At 40.1% G+C, this 20,289-nt stretch overlaps 2 protein-coding genes and 1 pseudogene across 7 annotated transcripts; all 3 read left to right on the top strand.

Annotated features, from left to right (window-relative positions):
* The first annotated feature begins 5,984 nt into the window (after positions 1 to 5,984).
* Positions 5,985 to 6,280, top strand: LOC122012723. Its single transcript, XM_042569354.1, has one exon. The coding sequence runs from the start codon at positions 5,985 to 5,987 to the stop codon at positions 6,147 to 6,149; it is 165 nt and encodes a 54-aa protein (XP_042425288.1). The 3' UTR covers positions 6,150 to 6,280.
* Positions 6,281 to 6,312: 32 nt separating this feature from the next.
* On the top strand, positions 6,313 to 7,730 carry LOC122012721 (annotated as a pseudogene).
* Positions 7,047 to 16,324, top strand: LOC122012722 (transcription factor MYB117-like). 6 transcript variants are annotated; one of them, XM_042569348.1, is made up of 7 exons: positions 7,047 to 7,170; positions 7,744 to 7,911; positions 12,006 to 12,874; positions 13,047 to 13,119; positions 14,895 to 15,122; positions 15,190 to 15,531; positions 15,972 to 16,324. In XM_042569348.1, exons 3-7 carry the CDS (start codon positions 12,863 to 12,865, stop codon positions 16,136 to 16,138), a joined length of 822 nt encoding a protein of 273 aa, XP_042425282.1. In that variant the 5' UTR covers positions 7,047 to 7,170; positions 7,744 to 7,911; positions 12,006 to 12,862; the 3' UTR covers positions 16,139 to 16,324. The 6 variants fall into 6 exon arrangements, with proteins under 6 accessions (XP_042425282.1, XP_042425283.1, XP_042425287.1 ...); XM_042569349.1 differs by adding an exon at positions 13,198 to 14,813 and having other exon boundaries at positions 12,006 to 13,119; positions 15,972 to 16,318; XM_042569353.1 differs by lacking the exon at positions 13,047 to 13,119 and having other exon boundaries at positions 15,972 to 16,317.
* Positions 16,325 to 20,289: the final 3,965 nt, after the last annotated feature.

The raw sequence follows: 20,289 nt of genomic DNA, 5'->3' as shown, positions 1-20,289 counted from the left end.
ATAGAAGAATCCTTACTTGACCCATATTGGATCATAGCCATATAGGAAGAACTAGCCCAATTTGAAAGAAGCAAAGTTTGAGACTTAGTACCACCACCTAACAATAAAAAGGTAATAGAATAAAATGGGTATTCAAAAATAAACTAAGTGAAAGTGGAGAAATTATTAGAAACAAGGCTAGACTAGTGGCTAAGGGGTTTAGTCAAGTAGAAGGACTTGACTATAATGAAACATATACCCGAGTAGCTAGACTTGAGTCTATCAGAATGCTACTTAGCTATGCAACCCATAAAGGATTTAAGCTTTATCAAATGGATGTTAAATCCACCTTTTTAAATGGGCTAATAAAAGAAGAAGTTTGTGTAGGTCAACCACCTGGGTTTGAGAGTCTAGACCATCCTAACCATGTCTTTAAACTTAAGAAAGCATTGTATGGTCTTAAACAAGCACCTAGAGTCTGGTATGAAAGGTTGACCTCTTACTTAATTTCCAAAGGATTCAACCAAGGATAAATTGATCCAACTTTGTTTGTAAAATCAATTAACCAAGATATCTTTATAGCCCAAGTATATGTAGACGACATAATCTTTGGTTCAACTAATTTAGAATTTTTATAAGAATTTATAACTTTAATGGAACAAGAATTTGAAATGAGTTTAGTAGGTAAACTAACTTACTTTTTAGGTTTACACATTAAACAAACTAATGAAGGAAATTATGTTTATCAACAAAAATATATTAAGGAATTACTTAAAAAGTTTGGAATGGAAAACACCAAAGAAATAAAACACCAATGGCAACTAACACAATCTTAGATAATGACTCAAATGGAAAATCAATTGACCTAAAATACTATAGAAGTACTATAGGTAGCCTTCTATACTTGACTGCAAGTCGACCTGATATTTTATTTACAGTTAGTATGTGTGCTAGATACCAAATCTATGCTAAAGAATCTCACTTAACTAACGTAAAAAGAATTTTCAGATATCTAAAAGGAACTTCAAATGTAGGAATTTAGTATCCTAGAACACCTAATTTTGAACTCATAGGTTACTCTAACTCATACTATGTTGGCTGTAAACTAGACCGTAAAAGTACAAGTGGTGGATGTTAGTTACTTGGCCCATCACTTATCAGTTGGTTTAGTATAAACTAACACTATGTTGCCTTATCTACTACTAAAATAGAATATATAGCAATAGGAGAATGTGTTGCACAACTGTTATGGATTATGCACACTCTACAAGATTTTAACTTAAACTTAACAAATACAAAAGTAATGATCGACAATATTAGTTCAATTAATCTAACAAAAAATCCAGTGTATCATTCAAGAACCAAACATATCGAGATTAGACACCACTTTATCAGGGATCATGTAGCTAAGGAAAACATTGAACTCACTTACATTGAGTCCAAGTCAAACTTAGCTGACATATTTACCAAGCTCCTCCCTGAAAGTGAATTTAGTAATGTACGTCGACAACTAGGAATGTGTTTCATAGACTAGGACCATCATTTAAAAAAAAATTTCAAAAATTTCAAATTCTAGGGTAAAATTCTTTACTTACATCTTTCTCAAAATTCCCTTATTTTTAAAATTTTTAAAATCAATTTTAGCCTTAATCTAGATCAAATTCATAGAAAGCATGTTCTTATAGATCTAGGACTTGAGCATCTCACCAACACAATAGGGCTACCTTGTTTGTGTATTGTCAAACTTAGAAAGGGGTGAGATGCATAGGCAGCTTGCCTGGACTTAAGATGCTTATATTAGTGTATTAACATAAGTCTGGGCGTTAAATATCAAATTTATAGTGATTGGGTTAAGTAATTCAGTTTAGTCAAACACTAACTGGATAAAGAACTTAGCCTGACTAACCAAGTAAGCACTGCTATCTTCTGATAGTTAGTTAGTAACTAACAGTTAAACAGTTAATGACAATTTATAGTTGACTAGATTATTTTGAAATAATCTCAGGTTTAGTGGGAGGATTAATAAGTCAATAAATTTTGAAAATAATCTCTTTTTTTTTTTCCAAAAATCCATTTTTGAAAAAGATTATCATATGTTTTAAAAAATTATTTTAAAATAATTTTAAATGTTGCAACACTTAGTATTTAACTTTGGAGAACTTCAACTCTAAGTCTTTTAAAGTTTTTTTTGAGAACTTAGCAATTTCAAAATTTCTTTTGGAAAACTTTAAAGTTTCTAAAGTTAGTAGATTTTAAAGTATTTTTAATTTTATTAGCCTTCTAAAAATGCTAATATACAGTGTTTTAAAATTTGTTTTAAAAGGTGTCTTTAATTTTTTTTTTAATTTTTGAAATCTGCTTTACAAGATATCTTGAAAACACTTTTAAAAAGTTTTTGAAAAGGCTCTTTTCAAAACTAATTTTTTTTACCTTTGAGATTTTTAATAAGTTGTTGAAATACTAAGTGGTTTCAAAACTATCTTTGAACATATTTTAACATATGTTGTAAAATATTTTTTTAAAGCGTTTATGGTTATAACATTTTTCCTCCCTCAAGTAATCCTTAGAATTATTTTATTATAAAAATATTTTTTCTCTGTTTACTTCCCTTAACATATTTTTTTGCTTAAATATCTATTCATATTTTTTGATGAATGTCAAAGGGGGAGGGTTAAGGGGTTAAATTGATTAAGTTAAGAAATTCTGAAATAAATCGAAATTCGAATAACTTAAACCATATTATTTGTCCATTTTTGTATTTTTTTCCTAACTTAACCCAGGTTGTCATTGCATCAAAAAGGTAAAAATTGTTGGTGCAGTTTTGTACTAACGGTCCAACTCAGGTTTTGATGAATGACAAGTAAGTTAAGTTCTGTTGTGATCTAACCACATGATTAAGTGTGCAGTACGAAGTCTTGATAGGTCGACGAGCTGACTGGATATCTGGCAGGAAACGTAGCTAGGTCAACGGGTCAACCGGATAGCTAGTACGAAGTCTAGATAGGTTGACGGGTTGACCGGATATCTGGCAAGAAATTCAGCTAAGTCGACGGGTCGACCGAATAGCTGATACGAAGACCAGATAGGTCGACGGGCTGACCAGATATCTGGCAAGAAGTCCAGCTAGGTCAATGGACCGATCGGATAGTTGACATGAAGTCCAGACAGGTCGACGGGTGACCGGATGTCTGGCAAACTAGTAAGTTAAGGTAAGTCACTGGAGGAGAGTGACCAAGTGAGGACGTGTCTCAGTTGAAGGGACAGTAGACGTCGATCTAGTTTAGGTCCATTTGAGATTCCTAAGCTGAGACCTTGACTAGTTCTTGGTCCTGGGAGGACGAAAACTAATTCCATGGTTATGGAAGGCACCTTCAATGCCTTTTGTAAGGCTGTCTCGAGAAGACATTGGAACACAACCAATATACGAGCTACTGCGCGTTCATTTAAAGCTTCCAACTGCTCCAGGCTTCTGCTACGACTCTGTTGCAAAGCTACTGCATCTGACGACTATTCCGAGAACTTCTGATCGCGGCCGGTAGACCGACATTGACACACGAACGCTTCCACATTCAAACTCTAGGTGTCGGTAACAAATTTTACTGTTATACTTACATTCTGCAAACGGAAAGTGTAGTCTGTTACACTTATCTGAATTATTCTCTATATTTGATTTCCTCTTCCGGGGGTACCGGAAGAGGTTTTTAGTGGATTATCTATCGATAGATCCGTGGGACCTGAGTCTTGGAGTAGGAGTCACCGAAGGCTCCAAACTAAGTAAACCGCTTGCGTTTTCTGGTGTTGACTTTTTGTTTTTATTTTTCGCTATGTACTTTACACTGTTTTTAAAATCGAAAAAAAAGTTTTGAAAACCACGTGATTCCCCCCCCCCCTCTTCTCACGTGTGATCGATCCAACATAGTCGATCGGGAAATCAGACCGGACAGGAAAACGAACAAAGAAGTAATGCTCCCTCCAATACTTATTGGAGGAAGATATCTTATCAAAATAAGCAACACCCACTCGGGCTTGAAATAGAAAAGTGTTCAGCTCAAACAGCTTAGGATAGTAAAAATAATGGAAGATGTGGGGTACCAGAGGATGTCGTGTAGGTGGAACAGTATTACTACTCCGCACAGCAGCCTAAAGGAGTTAGACACTAATTGATGCAAAGAAATATGAAAATATTTACGAACTGTAGAGAAAAGGGGGTGAATAGGAAATCATAGGTCGGCGTAGAATTGGTTCTCAAAAAAAGTGAGAAAGCCATCATGCGACAGATGAGGACGATCATAAGTAGAAGGGATGGTGATTTGATAATCAACGGGGAAGCAATAAGTGAGCTTCATTTGGTCGACTTCGTCGTTGTTGAATTTAGATGTTGTGGAGGTATACCGAAGCCTAGGGACTGACAAGGGAGGACGAGGAGACTTAGCCATGAAGAACAAATGGGGAGGGAAATCAAGGGTGTGAAGAAAGAAAGGGAGAGAAGCATACTACAAAGGAAATCATCGGCGAAGAGGAAGAGGAGACAACGATGAGCACGAGGAAGACAGTGAAGTGAAGAGAAAAAAATCGGGGGCTTGAAAACCTGAAGAGTGACTGCGTTGAGCCATTCGATCAAGGGCTTTGGAAAAGGGGAGTTCATCACAACCGTTGATTTCAAAAAGACAGCGATCACATCAAACCCAAATAGCCATATGCCACATCACGTTTACGGCGGCATGCAAGGACGTCACGTGGCACTCTTCTACAGGTAGCATGGAGGATAAAGTAGAGAGCATGATTACGGGGCATGGCTGAGCATGTCCAACATTAATGGAAGGATATTTGAGCGATTTTTGAGAAATTAGGGTGATATTAGCAGTAATTAAAACCACTACCGCCGGGAGCAGAGCTCAGTAAGGAACCAAAAACTTGGTTAAGTGTCACACACGACAGAGCCAATTAACGGCTATAAAATCGAAAGTTTTTAGTTTTCACCCTCAGTAACTGAACGACAACTAAAAAACCGAGTGTCTTCCCTTAACAGTCGAATGACGGCTATAAAACTGAAAGCATTCACCCTTGGTAGCCGAATGACGGTTATAAAACTGAAAATCTTCACCTTCAATAGTCAAACGACGGCTGTAAAATCGAGTGTCTCCGCCATTAATAGTCGAACGATAGCTATAAAACCAAGTGTCTTCGCCCTCAGCAGCCAAACGGTGGCTATAAAATCGAAAGTCTTCACCCTTAGCAGTCGAACGACGGCTATAAAATTGAAAGTCTTCGTCCTTAGCAGCCGAATGACGACTATAAAATCAAATGTCTCCACCATCAACAGTTGAACGATGACTATAAAATCGAGTATCTTTGCCATCAACAGTCGAACGACAACTTTAAAATCGAGAGTCTTCGCCAACAGTAGCGAAACAGTAGCTAAAAAATCATGGGAGAATATTATCAAAGTATATGAGTAGCGAGTGGCAGAATATATGATCGGGGAAAAAGGCTCATGAACATACTAATGATTCAATCAGTCGAATTTAGAATCTCCTTAATTGACTAGATGGTACCAGACGTGTTACAATGATCGTGCATGTGCTAAAAAAAAAATATTAGTTTTACTACAATTATATATTCATTTAATAAAATCAATAATAGTTATGTCACTGGATTTATTTTTTTATATAGAATAATTATCCTTATATTCTAATATCTTTTTCCCTTGAGTAAATTAGAGAATAATCACTTTGAAAATAAAATAAGGTCGAGCATAATTTTAATATAAAAATAAAAGCGTGATTCAAACGGTTTACTTGGACTATGATTAAAATAAAAAATAAAAATGCAAATCAAATAAACTTGTGGCGATCCATTGAGTTGACTGTCGTCGTGTCTCTTGGAGTAGGGAAAGGGTTGAAGCTTCTAACCCTAGAAAAGGCAGCTCCGTCAGAGACTTCCACATCCCAAGCCCATAAGTCGACGACGAATTCGAAGCCTCAAAGAGTGGATCGGCGACGACGATGGAGCCGCGGAACCTGAGCGGGTTCCTGATCGGGTGCGTGGGGGCGGCGGTGACGCTGTCCGCCTACTCCCAGACGGTGGTGTCCTCCACCCAGTGCGTCGCCCTCGGCCTCCTCATCCTAGTCTTCGGCCTCGTCGTCAAAGAAGGCTTTCTCTCCCTCTGACTCCTCTCTATCTCTCGCTCGATTCTCCTTGTTACTGCTTAATAATTACTTGTATCATTAAGCTCCATGTTGCTGCTCCTTTTCTTGGAGTTCGAAAATTGGTGACGAACTGAAAAGTTTGCCTGGTTGTATATTGGTCGACTGTTAGTTGTGTTGGGCCTGGATGAATTTGGGCTATAAAGTTTTTTGTGGGAATGAAATAATAGGGCAAGGCGAGAGGTGGTTCTCTTCATCGTGCCGTCGCCGCCCGCCATGTTCCTCCGCCTCCACCTCTCCCTTTCTCAGCCATCTCCGTTGCCGATTCTTACGCATATTTCTGCCCCCAATCTCATCGCTCCCACCCTTAGCCGTCCTTCACCGTCAATCTCATCCTCCTCCTCACCGGCTCCTCGCCTCCTCGGGTTCCACCCTTGATGCCGAAACCTTCGTTTCAGAGAGAAGCTACGCCGTCGATGCCTTCCTCTCCCTACGCCTCACCCACGTCGATGCCTCCCTCGTCTTCTCCATGTACCCCTCCCTCCTCACCTCTGACCCTAGCGCAGATCTTGTCTCCGTCTTCGGCTTCCTCCTCGGCCCCGCGGAAATTCCCTTCCCCGATCTCCGCAAGACCAACGGCCGCTGCCCACTCCTCGTCGCCAGCGTTGCGACCAGCTCCTCACCGCTCTCAACTTCCTCCGCCTCCTCGGCTTCGTCGGCCGCAACCGCATCACTTGTCGCACCACGGTCCTCGTCTCCAGCTTCAAGGACACTCATCCCCGAGATTGAATACTTCTGTGCCCTTGGAATCTCCCATCGGGGGACCAGCAGCGTTGTTCTCCGCTCACCCGGTTTGTTCACCTTTAGTATAAAGAACAATTTCAAACCCAAGGTTGAGTTTTTACTCCACGAAATGGGCAGATATTTCTCTGAGCTCAAGGAGTTACCGCAGTGCTTCTCCTTTAATCTGGAACGAAAGATCAAGCCCCGACATCCTTCATTGAAGGAGAACTGGGTATGGATGCTGCTCTGTGAGATCCTCAAGGTCAGTGATGGGAGAGTTCATGACTCGGTTAATGGAGATGCGATTTTCTGTTGACGGCCAATTGTAACCTATCATCACCCTAGTAACGCCTGAATTGATTGGCCTTAAAGTAAAACTGCAATTCATCAAAGAAAAGTACAAATCGTTTTGTCTTTTGTTTGTTGGGCTATAAGATTTTAAGTATGCAGAGTTGCCTAACTTGAATTTTCTAGTAGTCAAATAAAAAGAGAAAACTCTCTCTAACTTTCTATTGGAAATATTGTTTCATTTATCTTGCAGTTATGGTGGTTTAAAGAGAATGGATTGAAACTGGTTAAAATTGTAGTAGATAGTAAGTAATTGAAACCCAATATGTAGAAAGCTACCTAACATATCATGCAAGCTTCTTATCTTGCATAACTCAAATACTGATTTTGAGAGATTTGAGTGCTTGTGCAGTAGAATTGTTTTGAAATATGTTGTCTTTATTGACATTCTCTTATGTCTTTCTTTTATATCTATCTGAAATTACGATTGCAAATTCTATGGTGAGAACTGAATAGCTAACATTACTACTACCCTTGTCAAAACTAGGTAGTTTTCATGCAGATAACAAAAAAAAAACACTCATATTAAGGGGCTATTCACGGGATCCTATCCGACTGCCAGTGGATGCAATGGACTCTCTAAAACATCTTTCAGTATTTTCACTTTCACTAAGAATTCTTGCTTCTACCTGTAGACGAAAGGTTATGTTGTTTGGTAAGTTGGTTCTCTCTTATCTTTTTCACTTGCAAATAAAATTTGTCCATCCATTTTTCAAGTAAATGTTTACATTATTTTTGCATCACTAGTTTGTAACATTTAGAATATCTATGATGTTGTTAACTCAAACAACATTTAGGACACGTAAGGATTCCTTTTAAGCCTTGCTTGTGTTGGATTGATTTAAGCAGCTCATCTCACTCATTTAGCACATTTCTAACTTAAATTTGCACATGTAAAAGATTCCAGCCATGAAAGGTTAATCATCTAAGATTTCATAGGACGTGCTTCTCAGTTAGTTATTCTATAATTCCTTTGTACCCGGAATCTTAATTAGAAAGTAATTTTGTGGTCAACTGGCTGGGTAGTTGCCCTTTCAGTAAAGTCATGACATCTATTTCAGGTGCAGGGTTCCTATTCAGATGGAAATAACTCTTTCACTTGGCTGGAAACTACTTGATCATATGCCTCATTGAAGTTTAGCACAAAGAAACCAACTCAAGAAACTAGTTGGTTAGAAAAATCAAACTTCATATCAAATTAGATTCATTACTCGAAGCAGATTCCAGAAAACAGCAAAATTAAGGGTAATTTAAGACCTACATATAACTGATCCACGCTGTATGATTACTTGGTATTTATAAGTCTTAACTGCTCAAACCTTGCTTGGCTGGTGTATTTTTGCACTACAGTGGAACTCTGATTCTTACATAAACTATTTAGAAGTGAAAGGCCAGGGGTAGAGAATGGCTAGAAAAATACATTTCGAAGGGCCAAATTACAATCAAAATAAAAATTCCCATTCCATGCTTTTCAAAATGAGGGGGGCCATTGTATCTGTGTCTTTTAAGTTTTGTCAAAGATCTATTATGCACAGGTCTTGAAATTGATTCTGCCTTACCTTTGTAAAAAGGAAAATAAATAATCAAGACACACCAAGTTAGGAATTTTAGTATGGATTTTGGTGCGTATAGCTTTTTGCTAAATCGACAGATCGGAGATGGAGTTGTTGTATTAGTTTTATTTGTTTTTGGATTTTTGTTGCTTGTAGAAATGAGTTGGTCTGGCAGTTATTTTTCTTGAAGAATACTGCACTTTTGAGTTACAGATTACTTTTTCCTTCCTTTACAGTGAAATCAGTATTGGGTTTAGTTCTGGATGTTCCAGTTAATAATGTAAAAGATACATATTTCTATCCTGGGGAGTAAAATGTTGAACTTTGAGTTGTTCATTTTTAAGTGCACTAAACTAAGATCGATACATGCAACTAAACTAAGATCGATATATGCACAGACTTGCAGGTAGCTTACGAGTAAAATATTTACTCCTTTTCTTACAAATATACATAATTCCTTATAACGAATACCTTATAAGGAATTATATATTTGTAAGAATGAGGAAAACTTAAGAAAATATAGAATAGTAAAGAATGAAACTTTTGAATAATTATATTAAAAATTAGATACAAAAGAAGGAAAAAGAGATATTTATATAATAGCTAAAGTGGGAGAAAGGAATACAAGAAATCTTATTCAAATAAAATGTATTAAAGATGAATGCGATAGAGTACTAATAAACAACAAAAAAATTAAAGAGCGGTGAATAAGGTATTTTTATCAACTTATTAATCAAGGTTCATGTGACCAACTTAACTTAGGCAATTTAAGTTAGTCAAATGAGTATAGAAAATTAAAATTTTATTATAGTATTCAAACTTCAGAAGTAGAACAAGTTTTAAATGAGATGCACGGAAAAATCATTGGATCAGATGATATTTCGATAAAGGTATGAAAGTATCTAGAAAAATAAGGTATTAAACGACTTACAAAATTATTTAACATGATTTTGAAAATGGAAAAAATGTCTGATCAATAGAGAGTAAGTACTCTAGTTCCCTTATATAAGAATAACAGAGATGTATAAAATTGTGCAAACTATAGGGGTATTAAACTAATGAGTTATACCATGAAATTTTGAAAAAAAATTTAATAGAAAAAAAAGATTAAAGAAGGAAACCACGGTGACCGAAAATCAATTTGGGTTCATGTTGGAAGGTCGACGTAGGGGTGCATTTGGTTCAAGTTATCATGTATAACCTTGGTTATATGATTACCAAGTAATTACATAACCAAAGTTATGGAGAATAAAACATAATCAAATGTTGTTTGGTTCAACCTAGGTAATGCAACAAAAACTTGTTTGTTTGAAGATTTTTATGAATAACCTAATTTAATATTTTATTGTATTACCCTCAGTAAAAACCAACTATTATTATTATTATTATTAAACTCTATGTTTTTCTTTTTTTATGTTTTTTTTACTTTTTCTTTTTCACATTTTCCTTTATTTTTTATGTGTTTTCTTACTTTTTTTTTTCCTTTTTTTATTTTTTTTATGGGTTTTAAAATTTTTTATTGTTTTACTTTTTTTTTTTTTTTTACTTTAAAATTTTTTTTTTACATTTTTATTTTTAAATTTTATTACAGTTTTTATTTTTTAATGTTTTCTATTTTGTAATTTTTTTTATTTTTTTAACGTTTTTTCTATTTTAATTTTTTTTAAAAAAAATTACATTTTTTATTAATTTTTCCCCTTTTTTCTATTTCTAAAATTTTTTAATGTTTTTCTCTTATCAAAGGGTATTTTTGGTAAAAAAAAAAATTTGTTAATCCCGGAATTAAGAAAAACCTCAATTTTTCGAGGTTTTTCGATTCCTGATTGCATGCCCCTTTTGTTGACGTGTCGGACATGGAACACTACTTGGGAATCATCGATTACCTAAACCTAATAGGATTTTCATTGATAACCTTAGATAGATAACCAAAGTTATCAAGGATAACCCCCAACCAAACACACCATAGAAGTTATACATCTTCTTAGATAGCTAATTGAAAAATATCAGTAGAAAAAACAAGATTTACACATAGTATATAGTCGTAGAGAAATATATAGAGAATTCTAGAAAAGAGAGGTGTTAACGTAACATATACTAAACTAATTAAGTATATGTATGAGGATGTAACGACCAGAGTAAAAACTTCAGGCGGAGTAACTGAAGCATTTTTAGTAAAGATAGGGTTATATCAATGATTAACTCTAAGTCCTTATCCTTTTATACTAATTATGGACGAACTCATTATACACATTCAAAAACCGTGGTGCTTGTTGTTTGTAGATAATATTATTTTGGTAGATGAAATGAAGTAAATACTAAATTAGAATCTTAGCGGGAAACACTAGAAGGGAAATGTTTTAGGCTTAGTAAAATAAAGACAGAATTATGAAATTTAAGTTTCGTAATATTAGACATAATGAGACAATTGTTAAAATAGGAGATGACGGGTTGCCTAGAGTTGAGAGATTTAAATATTCAGGATCATATTTTGCAAAACGATGGAGGGATCGAGGGAGATGTCTTACATAGAATATAAGCATGACGATTGAAATTAATGGGAGCGTCGGATGTTTTATGTGATTGTAAAGTACCTCTAAATTTTATAAAAAATTCTACAAAATCGTAGTTAGACCAGTTATGTTATATGAAGTTGAATATTGAACTATGACTCAAGCACATGAGCAAAAGATGAGAGTTGCAAAGATGCGGATGTCAAGGTGGATATGTGGACATACGAGGATAAATAAAATAAGAAATAAGAGCATTAGAAAGAAAGTTGAAGTTGCATCTATTGAGGAAAAACTCTGAGAGACACGTTTAAGATGGTACATACATGTACTTTGATGACCAATAAATACTCAGTTAAGCAATGTAAAACTATGACAAATATGTACATCAAACGGGAAAAAAGAAGACCAAAAAAATACTTGGTTGACAACAATAAAATAAGATAAAATTTATTTAAGTATAGATGATGATATAGTTGGGAATAATGCCTACGTAAAAGGATTATATAGCCGACCCCACCTAGTGGAATAAAGTTTAGTTGTTATTATTGTTTCTCTATTGGTAAACTACTTAAGCTACCATTTAATTTCGAGATATTACCAAATTTATCCTATCCTATTTGATAGTCTACCTGATTTGTAATGGTTGATCACTTCAGAGCTACTCCTTGACAAATTTCATACAGCAGGGATGCATAGACCTTGGATATTATGTTGGAAGGAAGGGCATTTACCAAAACAAACGGATCAATGGCAAAGTGTGTTGATAAACTACCAATTGGGATGTTGAAATGTGTAATATATAATTCCTTTACTGTGGAAAATAGTCAAATACATATCAGAAGACCTACTCAGTGCTTGCACGGAAAACTAGCCTCTGTAAATATTGATGGCATCATTTGAAGAATTTAGAGTATTTAAGTTGTGATGCGTCCCATAGTACACTATCAACGTCTTCTGGATATAGCAATGGTCCATGCAGAGATATTAAAAGTGTTAGCAGTCTGGAGGGAAGCTTGAATGAGAAATTCTTGTGAAGCGCAGCCACTATAATTTAAAGAGTGGTACTCAAAACAATCTTTGTTGAACTTGGGAATGAGTTGCAGAAGTGGACACAAATAGTTATGTGACAATTGAATTTCGTAAAGCTTGCATTTTGTCTGATAACTTGATTCTTGGCATCTGTTTCAGGTCCCCACCTTGTGTGGAGGATTGCTGCATGTTCTTTTCAAAGAAGTCTGAAATTTTGGTTTACTTTCCTGTTGCCGGTGCGTGCCTGATGGTGACTCAAGAACAGCAATATAACACCACACCTCTCACCTACCCAAATCAGTTCATTCACTCTTTATTCATGTTTAGGTTATTTTTACTCCAGGAAGACATGAATCATGGTCTGGAGATGAGTGCCGTATGATATGTAGTAAAGATCTGCTGAAAGCTTTGGCTGGTGGTCTCCCAGATCTGACACACTTCACCACTGCCACTACTGCTGCCATTGCCACTGTCACTTCCGTGCTACCTCCTCTACACGGAAAGGCAAACGCAGATGGGTGGTGAGGTAAAGATCATTGGCTTTTTAGAAATTTCTTTACTGTTAAATATCTGGTGATGAAGATTGATTTGATGCGTGCTCAGTTCCTCTTATCACTTGCAACCAACCTATTCACTCAAGGTGAACTGTGAGATCTTGACAATTCTTTTGAAATGTTATTGCACGAAAACTGTTGCAGTCCTATCCTGTGATCATCACTAAACATGACAGAGTATTATATTGGTGGTTGCAGTTGTCTGAGACACAGGCAGGTAGTCACTGTTTTCTTACCCTTCCATTCATGGTGATGGTCTTAAATTATTTCTTATGTTTGCATTATGTTTGTGAAGGAGCAGATCGATATGTTAAAGTGCATGTTCCTCTCTCTCTCAAGCTATGTTTGCAGTTAGCTTGCAGCAGTGAATGCTAGTAATAGTTCATGCTAAAGGGTATCAGTGTCCGTGTATTTTGGAGGATCATTGCTTGCATCATTTCTACTTCAATAACGTTACAACTACTCCCTTCTTGTGGCAAGCTTTCACTGTCCCTGAAAGCTATAGCTGTGTATGCATTTGAGAAGAAAAGGAAACCTTTTCTTCGTACTCATCTTTTCAGCAGTTAGCCCTAGTTGAGTATATGGATTGGGATTTGATTGAGACCGTTCAATTAAAACCATTAGCCGTTTTAAGTTTTGGAGCACCTAACTGTGAACCTGTGAACCGGTAAGTTCGATCCTACCAATGAGAATAGTGCCTGAACCCCATTCATTGGTCATCATGTGTATGCCAACTACTAATTATTTTTTTTAAAAAAAAATCATATGAATTGTTAATTGGTATGCACACGACAACCAATGAGTGGGTTCGACACTACCCTTACTAAAAAATCGAACTTACCCGTAAGCGTAGGATCGAACTTACCCTGTGAACCTTCCATAAACAAAAACGTGAAACCTTTTGTATGCAGTGCTTTACTACATCATGGAATGGCGCCACTGACTAAATTCAAGGATTGACGCATGCATCAGATTTGGTGTAGGATTCAGGAACTGCGTAACTATTAGTTTGTGTCTCATTGTTTGGAAGAGTATATTCTTTCTGCCCTCTTAAATGCAACCACTTCTCACTGGCTCATTCAATTGCACCGAGCCAGGCAATGTTATGCTGCAAAACCTGCAAAGTGAAGGAAAGAAAGCAAATCAGTATTTTTTGTGGATCAAGAATTTGAGAAGTGCTCCAAGTCATGTGAGTGCAGGATGGTAATGCTTCTCGTAGAAACAAGTAGGCCCTTGTTTGTTTTCTTGTTGCAGTAGTATTCTGAGCACCATGTGGGATTCAGCAAGGAAGAGAACCCTCTATCATTGCAAATATCGATTTGGTTAGTTAAGGAGTCAATTGCTTGCATTAGGTTTATTCAAGTTCCACTTTGTTCTCTCTTGTCAACCTGGAACAGGCAAATGACACACTTGAAAGCAGCATTTGGTAATTAACAGCAAATTTCCTATTCTCCTTATAAATTTTAGCCTCCTTGCATGGGAATGCTGCATGAAGGAGGCCTAGTGGACCACGGATCGAGCGGCCGTGATCAAATCCCACCCGATCAGACAGCCCTGGGGAACCATCTGGCCGATTACTCTATTGCCCTAATTTCTTTTTCTTGCATCTACGAGTACAATGACATTTATTTCTTTGCACCACTGGACAAAACTGACGAGGCTGAGACTTTTGAGTAATGTTCGCAGTCCAATTTTCCACGTCCATTATAAGGTTAGGCTGGTGGTCCTCAATAATGTTCTCAGCAGCAGCACATGATGAGCTATCATCCTTTTGTTAAGGGAGGGAGAAACAGCCTTTTACCGGGTTACTTTAAGGAGCAAGTGAGCAACAGCAGACAACATTTTAGTAACCGTGGAAATTCATATTTAAATTGTTCATGCCTCACACAAGTTATATGAAGACACGCACACGTGCGGAGTAAAGCCTGAAAGCTGTTAAAAGAACTAGCTTTTTTGTTCACATCTCCTTGAATTATTTTCTTTGTGCTGAAGGTGAAGCTATGGCCACTGCCTTTCACTCCATGGAGAGCTGCCTCAGCCTGCAGGAGAGAAGCTCTCAGGAGAGCAGTGAGGTGGGCAATGACAACGCAAGTGGTTCATCGAAGATAAGTTGCAGAGGACACTGGAGGCCGACCGAGGACTCAAAGCTCAAGGAACTGGTGGAGCTCTACGGCCCGCAGAATTGGAACCTCATTGCGGGGAAATTGGAGGGAAGATCTGGTATTGTTTAGTGGAACAAGTTTTATTGAACTTTTCGACTTTCTTATGCTGTTCTCTGTCCGTGAAGGGAAGAGTTGCAGGTTGAGATGGTTCAACCAGTTGGATCCAAGGATCAACAGAAGGCCATTCAGTGAGGAAGAGGAGGAGAAGCTGCTGGCTGTTCACAGAATGCATGGCAACAAGTGGGCTATGATCGCAAGGTTCTTCCCTGGAAGAACAGACAATGCGGTGAAGAACCATTGGCATGTCATCATGGCCAGGAAGTACAGGGAGCAATCCATGGTCTCGCAGAGAAGAAGGCTCAGGTTGGAGGAAGATGCTCAAGCGTCGTCTCCTTGCTTCGCATCCACTGGCTTGGATCACATATGGGAGATTACTTCTCGAACCGCTCCATTTGATTTCTTCTCTGGTACAGATTTTTTGAGCTCAATCTGTCTATTTAGATAATGGAACGATCCTACTATGCAGACCCTTTCACAGCGATCACCTGAAGGGAGCAATTTTATACACGCACTAAATCATAAAGCTGACAAAACTATACGTGACATCTATCAATTTTGAAAGATATTCTAAGTGCCACCAGATCTCGCTTGCTTGGTGGCACCTAGATGAACTCGAAGGATTCTAGTTTAAAATTCATGTGAACTCAATCTTAGAATTTGTTTGTACACAAGGCACATCTAATTCATATTATTGGCTTTGAAAGGGCCGCTGTACAGTAGATCTGGACGTTTTGATCAACTGACCCTGACATAATGTCGGTAGACTAGAGATGATCAGCCTCTTTTGACACCCTATGAATGCTTTCTCTTTGATATATTTTAACCTCATGTTTCTACTTATTTGCAGTCGATCGTCCCAGAGTTAATGAGTTAAACCAGCTATATCAACAATCAAGCCATGCTTCAGTCAGTGAGACACCACCATATGCTGAGGAAGAAATCAACAACGTAAACGTTGATGATGCAGCAAGAAGCTTCATAGATTTCCTTGGAGTAGGAGGAGCTGCCAATTGAAGCAATTAGAATGAGAGGAAGGTAATTGTAGAACCTTTGAACGGCAAATTCCCATCAAACTCTCCTGATCAGTAGTAATTAATAGTAACAATTCCTAATCTTTTAGAAAGCTGGCTCCTTCGAACTGCACTGATAGAGAAACACATGTCAAACCAATTCGCCACAAGCTATTGCGTAAACATTGACCATGCAAACACATGAAATCAGTGTTGTCTTCTATCCATATCCATTGCTCTATGCTTTCGCGAGCGGCATCTCCATTGAATATACAGCAGCAAGGGCTGTGTGTTGTAAACAAATCTGAACCCTAACTAACAATTAGCTCAAAAAATAATTAACCAGTCAAATTCTGAGGTTAGCGAGCCATCTGTGTTTACTAGGAGGATGTGAGGCCTACCGTGAAGTCCTAGCCGAGGGCAGAGAAGGCTATAAAGGATGGAACTTGGAAGGGCACCAAGGCATCAGTACATACTGAAATACTACGAGTAAAGGGTTGGGTTTAAAATTTTCAAGAATAATTTAATTTTTTCGTTTGAATTGAACGTTTACTATTTTTGTTTTTTTTCCTCTTTAAAGTGCTTGAAACATAACCTAATGATTTCTAGATGTTTAAATAAAATTATTATGATTAACACTTGATCCGGCGGTAAGATAGGCTCTTGCCCGGCAGAGGGTCTTAGGTCACATGTGACGTCAAAGTCAACAGTCAAGGTAAAAGTCAACGGTCATCACCTCGGCTCAGCTCGGCTCGGGTCCGAGCTCCCGACGCCCGGCGGGTGACTAGCACGGCTTAACAGTAGGGGACAAGGGCTGAGCGGTTTTCGTCTCGACCGAGCGGGAACCATGGTCATCGAGGTTCTCTCGTTCGCCCGGGTAGCGCCGGGGCCGTCGTATGATTGACTGAGCAGATGGCCCGCTCGACCGACCGCGACGTTAGCCGAACGGTTCTTCCGTCCGGCTTGGGACAAGACAAAAGGGGCAGGTAACTCTCTTCCTCGAGACAAGCATCGCTGATAGGCGGCATGATCGGCGGCCGGATCAGACAGAGAATCGTACGGCGGAAGTTTCCACTATCACGTCAGGGATATGCTCGTACTATTGAGGTATGGCGTCAGGCGTGCTTTTCTGGCACACTCATTACAGGTATGCTTTGAGAAGCGTGCACGTCTCGGTAAGCGTGCACGCGCCTTCAGGGAGCCTTATATAAGGACCCCCAGACTCCAACGGAGGTATGCGCTATTCATCACTGTAGCTACAGTTCTCGTCACTCTCTTTCGATTTCTTGCCGCCGGGAGCTGACTTGAGCGTCGGAGGGCCGCCGCTGGGAACCCCTTCCCGGCTCGATTTTGTGCTTGCAGGTTCTCACCGGAGGTCTACGTCACTCAGAGGGCCACACGGAGTCAACGAGAGTGCCACATCCCCAGCGACCATCGACTCAACACTCAGACAGGATCAAATTGACGTCATCTGTGGGAACGCACCTGAATCTGAGTCTAGTGGAAGATGGAGGAAGCTGGAAGACCTCACATCGTGACACTCTCTCAAGAGGAGCTCAATGCACTCATCTAGGCACGGGTGGCAAAAATCGTGGAGCAGCAGCAGCAAAAGGCATTAGCCGAATGAATGGCGCAGCAAGCGACTTCGACGTCGGGAGGCCGAGCGGCGCACGAGGATCGACCAGAGCAACTCTCCATTTGGGGACAAAACAAAGGCCCGACCGGCACTCAGGCGTAAGCGTCGCCCACCCCGATACCATTTCATAGGGCTTTGTTCCAGACGCCCTCAGAAATTGCACAAGCTCATCAAGACCAGGGATCTTCGTCAGATGAAGCCCCAGCTCAGGATGCAAGGAAGGGAAAAGTTGCCCGAGCTGATTTGTCACCCGAGCGGATCAATTGCCAATTCTCTGAGGCAATTTTGCAGGATCCGCTACCCAGGCATTATGCTCCTCTAGCGATCGGGGAGTATAATGGATCAACGGACCCGGACGACCACTTGGGTAAGTTCAGCAATGCTGCAACTCTTCATCAATACACGGATGGAGTCAAATGCAGGGTCTTCCTCACGACGTTATCAGGCTCTGTACAATGCTAGTTACGGAGGTTGCCGGACGGATCAATCAAGAGTTTCAAGAACTTTCGAACAACCTTCCTTCACCACTTCGCTAGCAGCAGACGTTATCAGAAAACAAGTGTCAGTCTATTCTCTATGAAGAAAGGGTCAAGAGAGACCCTTTGAGCCTACATTCAATGCTTCAACCAGGCATTAATGGACATCCCCACGGTCTCCTCCTAAACCATGATGCATGCCTTCACCCAAGGGCTTAACGATGATGACTTCTTTCGCTCGCTCATCCGGAAGCCACCTCGTGATTATGATCATATGCTAAAGAAGGCAAGCGAGTATATCAATGTAGAGGAGGCCCAGGCGGCCCGAAGGAAAGAAGCTCTGACCGAGCCTGCTGCGCCGACCGAGCGCAGGCCGCCGGTTAATCATCAACCACCCAGAGGATCCCAAACCAAAGAGATAAGGCCCCATCAAGAAGTTAGGCCACACGTCGTTCAACATGTGGCTTCCGAGCGACCAAAGCTGAGGGGAAAGGTATGGACTCCCATGTTTTGTTCTTTCCACCAGTCTGCCAGCCACAACACACGAGACTATCGGGGGTTTGCCCCGTGCGTCCAGCCAGCCCCAAGGAACTATCGTCGTCGATCGCCCTCGCCCGACCAGCGACACCCAGGTACCAGGCAGCGAACGGTTAGACGGTCGCCCGATCAGAAGCACCATCGTTCACCTAGGAGTGGCGATCGACCCCGAGCCTCGCACGAGCGAGCTAGGTCCTCCGCTCGAGAAGAGGAAAACAGGAGCAACCGGGGGGGGGGGACCAACATCATAACGGGGGACCGACTGGCGGAGACTCCAATCGAGCCCATAAGTCACACACCTGGCGGCTAGAGATCTATGTCATCGGTTGCAGCCAGGGGAAGACGAGCGAGCCCGAGATCAGTTTCGGCCCCAAAGATCTTGAGGGAGTCGAAGTGCCGCACGACGATGCCCTCATCATCCGAGCGGTAATAGTGAATTACACTATTCATCGCATCTTCATTGACACAGGTAGTTCGGTTAACATCATCTTCAAGAAGGCGTTCGACCAACTCCAGATTGATCGCGTCGGGCTGCTACCAATGACAACCCCCCTGTACGGGTTCACGGGCAATGAGGTCCAGCCGCTTGGCCAGATCAAATTGATCGTGTCGCTCAGAGAGGAGCCCCTCCGGAGGACAAGAGTAACTAACTTCATCGCAGTGGAGGCCCTCTCAGCATATAACGTCATTTTGGATCGTCCGGCCCTCAATGAGTTCCGCGCGGTCGTCTCGACTTTTTGCCAGAAGATCAAATTCCTGGTCGAGGATCGAGTAGGAGAAGTGAAGGGGGACCAGCTGGTGGCTCGCCGATGCTACGTCGAGATGGTCAGGACAGAGGCTAAGTCCGCCCGGAAAACCCCGCGAATTGAGGTAAACGCCATAACTGAGAAGCCCCTACTTTTGTTTATGAAGAAAAAGAGGCAGTACAGATACACTCATGTCGGGCGGAGGCAACCACATTTATAGCATCCGACCTGGAAGCCACTCGGAAGGACGAACTGATCGAGTGCCTTCAGCAAAACAACAACGTATTCGCATGGACGACACACGAACTACCAGGAATATCGCCGAGCGTCGCACAACATAAGCTTCATGTCCGACCGGACGCCCCTCCAATAAAGCAGCGAAAGAGGGACTTCAGTGCTGAACAGAACCAGATAATTCGCGCGAAGGTGGAAAAGCTCTTAGAGGCCGACCATATAAGGGAAGTGTAGTTCTCGAGTTGGCTCGCCAATGTGGTGCTCATTTCTAAGCCGGGCAATAAGTGGCGGGTCTGCATCGACTTCAGAGATCTCAATAAGGCGTGCCCGAAGGACTTTTACCCTCTCCCGCGGATCGACCAAATGGTGGACTCCACGGTCGGATGTGAATTAATATGTATGATGGACGCATATCAAGGGTATCACCAGGTGCTGCTTGCTAGAGAAGATCAAGAGAAGGTCAGTTTCATAACAGCGGATGACACGTATTGTTATAACGTTATGTCGTTTGGACTGAAAAATGCAG

The sequence above is a fragment of the Zingiber officinale genome, chromosome 8A (assembly GCF_018446385.1).
Source record: "Zingiber officinale cultivar Zhangliang chromosome 8A, Zo_v1.1, whole genome shotgun sequence".
In the NCBI taxonomy this organism is placed as follows: Eukaryota; Viridiplantae; Streptophyta; class Magnoliopsida; order Zingiberales; family Zingiberaceae; genus Zingiber; species Zingiber officinale.
The sequence above is the reverse complement of the archived record's forward strand: the minus strand, read 5'-3'. Positions and strand labels throughout refer to the sequence as shown.

What these genes read in the sequence shown, in the direction of transcription:
- LOC122012723 (XM_042569354.1), top strand. Translation starts at nt 5,985, where the DNA reads ATGGAGCCGCGGAACCTGAGCGGGTTCCTGATCGGGTGCGTGGGGGCG.
- LOC122012722 (XM_042569348.1), top strand. An exon ending in GAAATTGGAGGGAAGATCTG is followed by an intron (nt 15,123 to 15,189) that starts GTATTGTTTAGT and finishes CTGTCCGTGAAG; the next exon opens with GGAAGAGTTGCAGGTTGAGA. An exon ending in TCCATTTGATTTCTTCTCTG is followed by an intron (nt 15,532 to 15,971) that starts GTACAGATTTTT and finishes ACTTATTTGCAG; the next exon opens with TCGATCGTCCCAGAGTTAAT.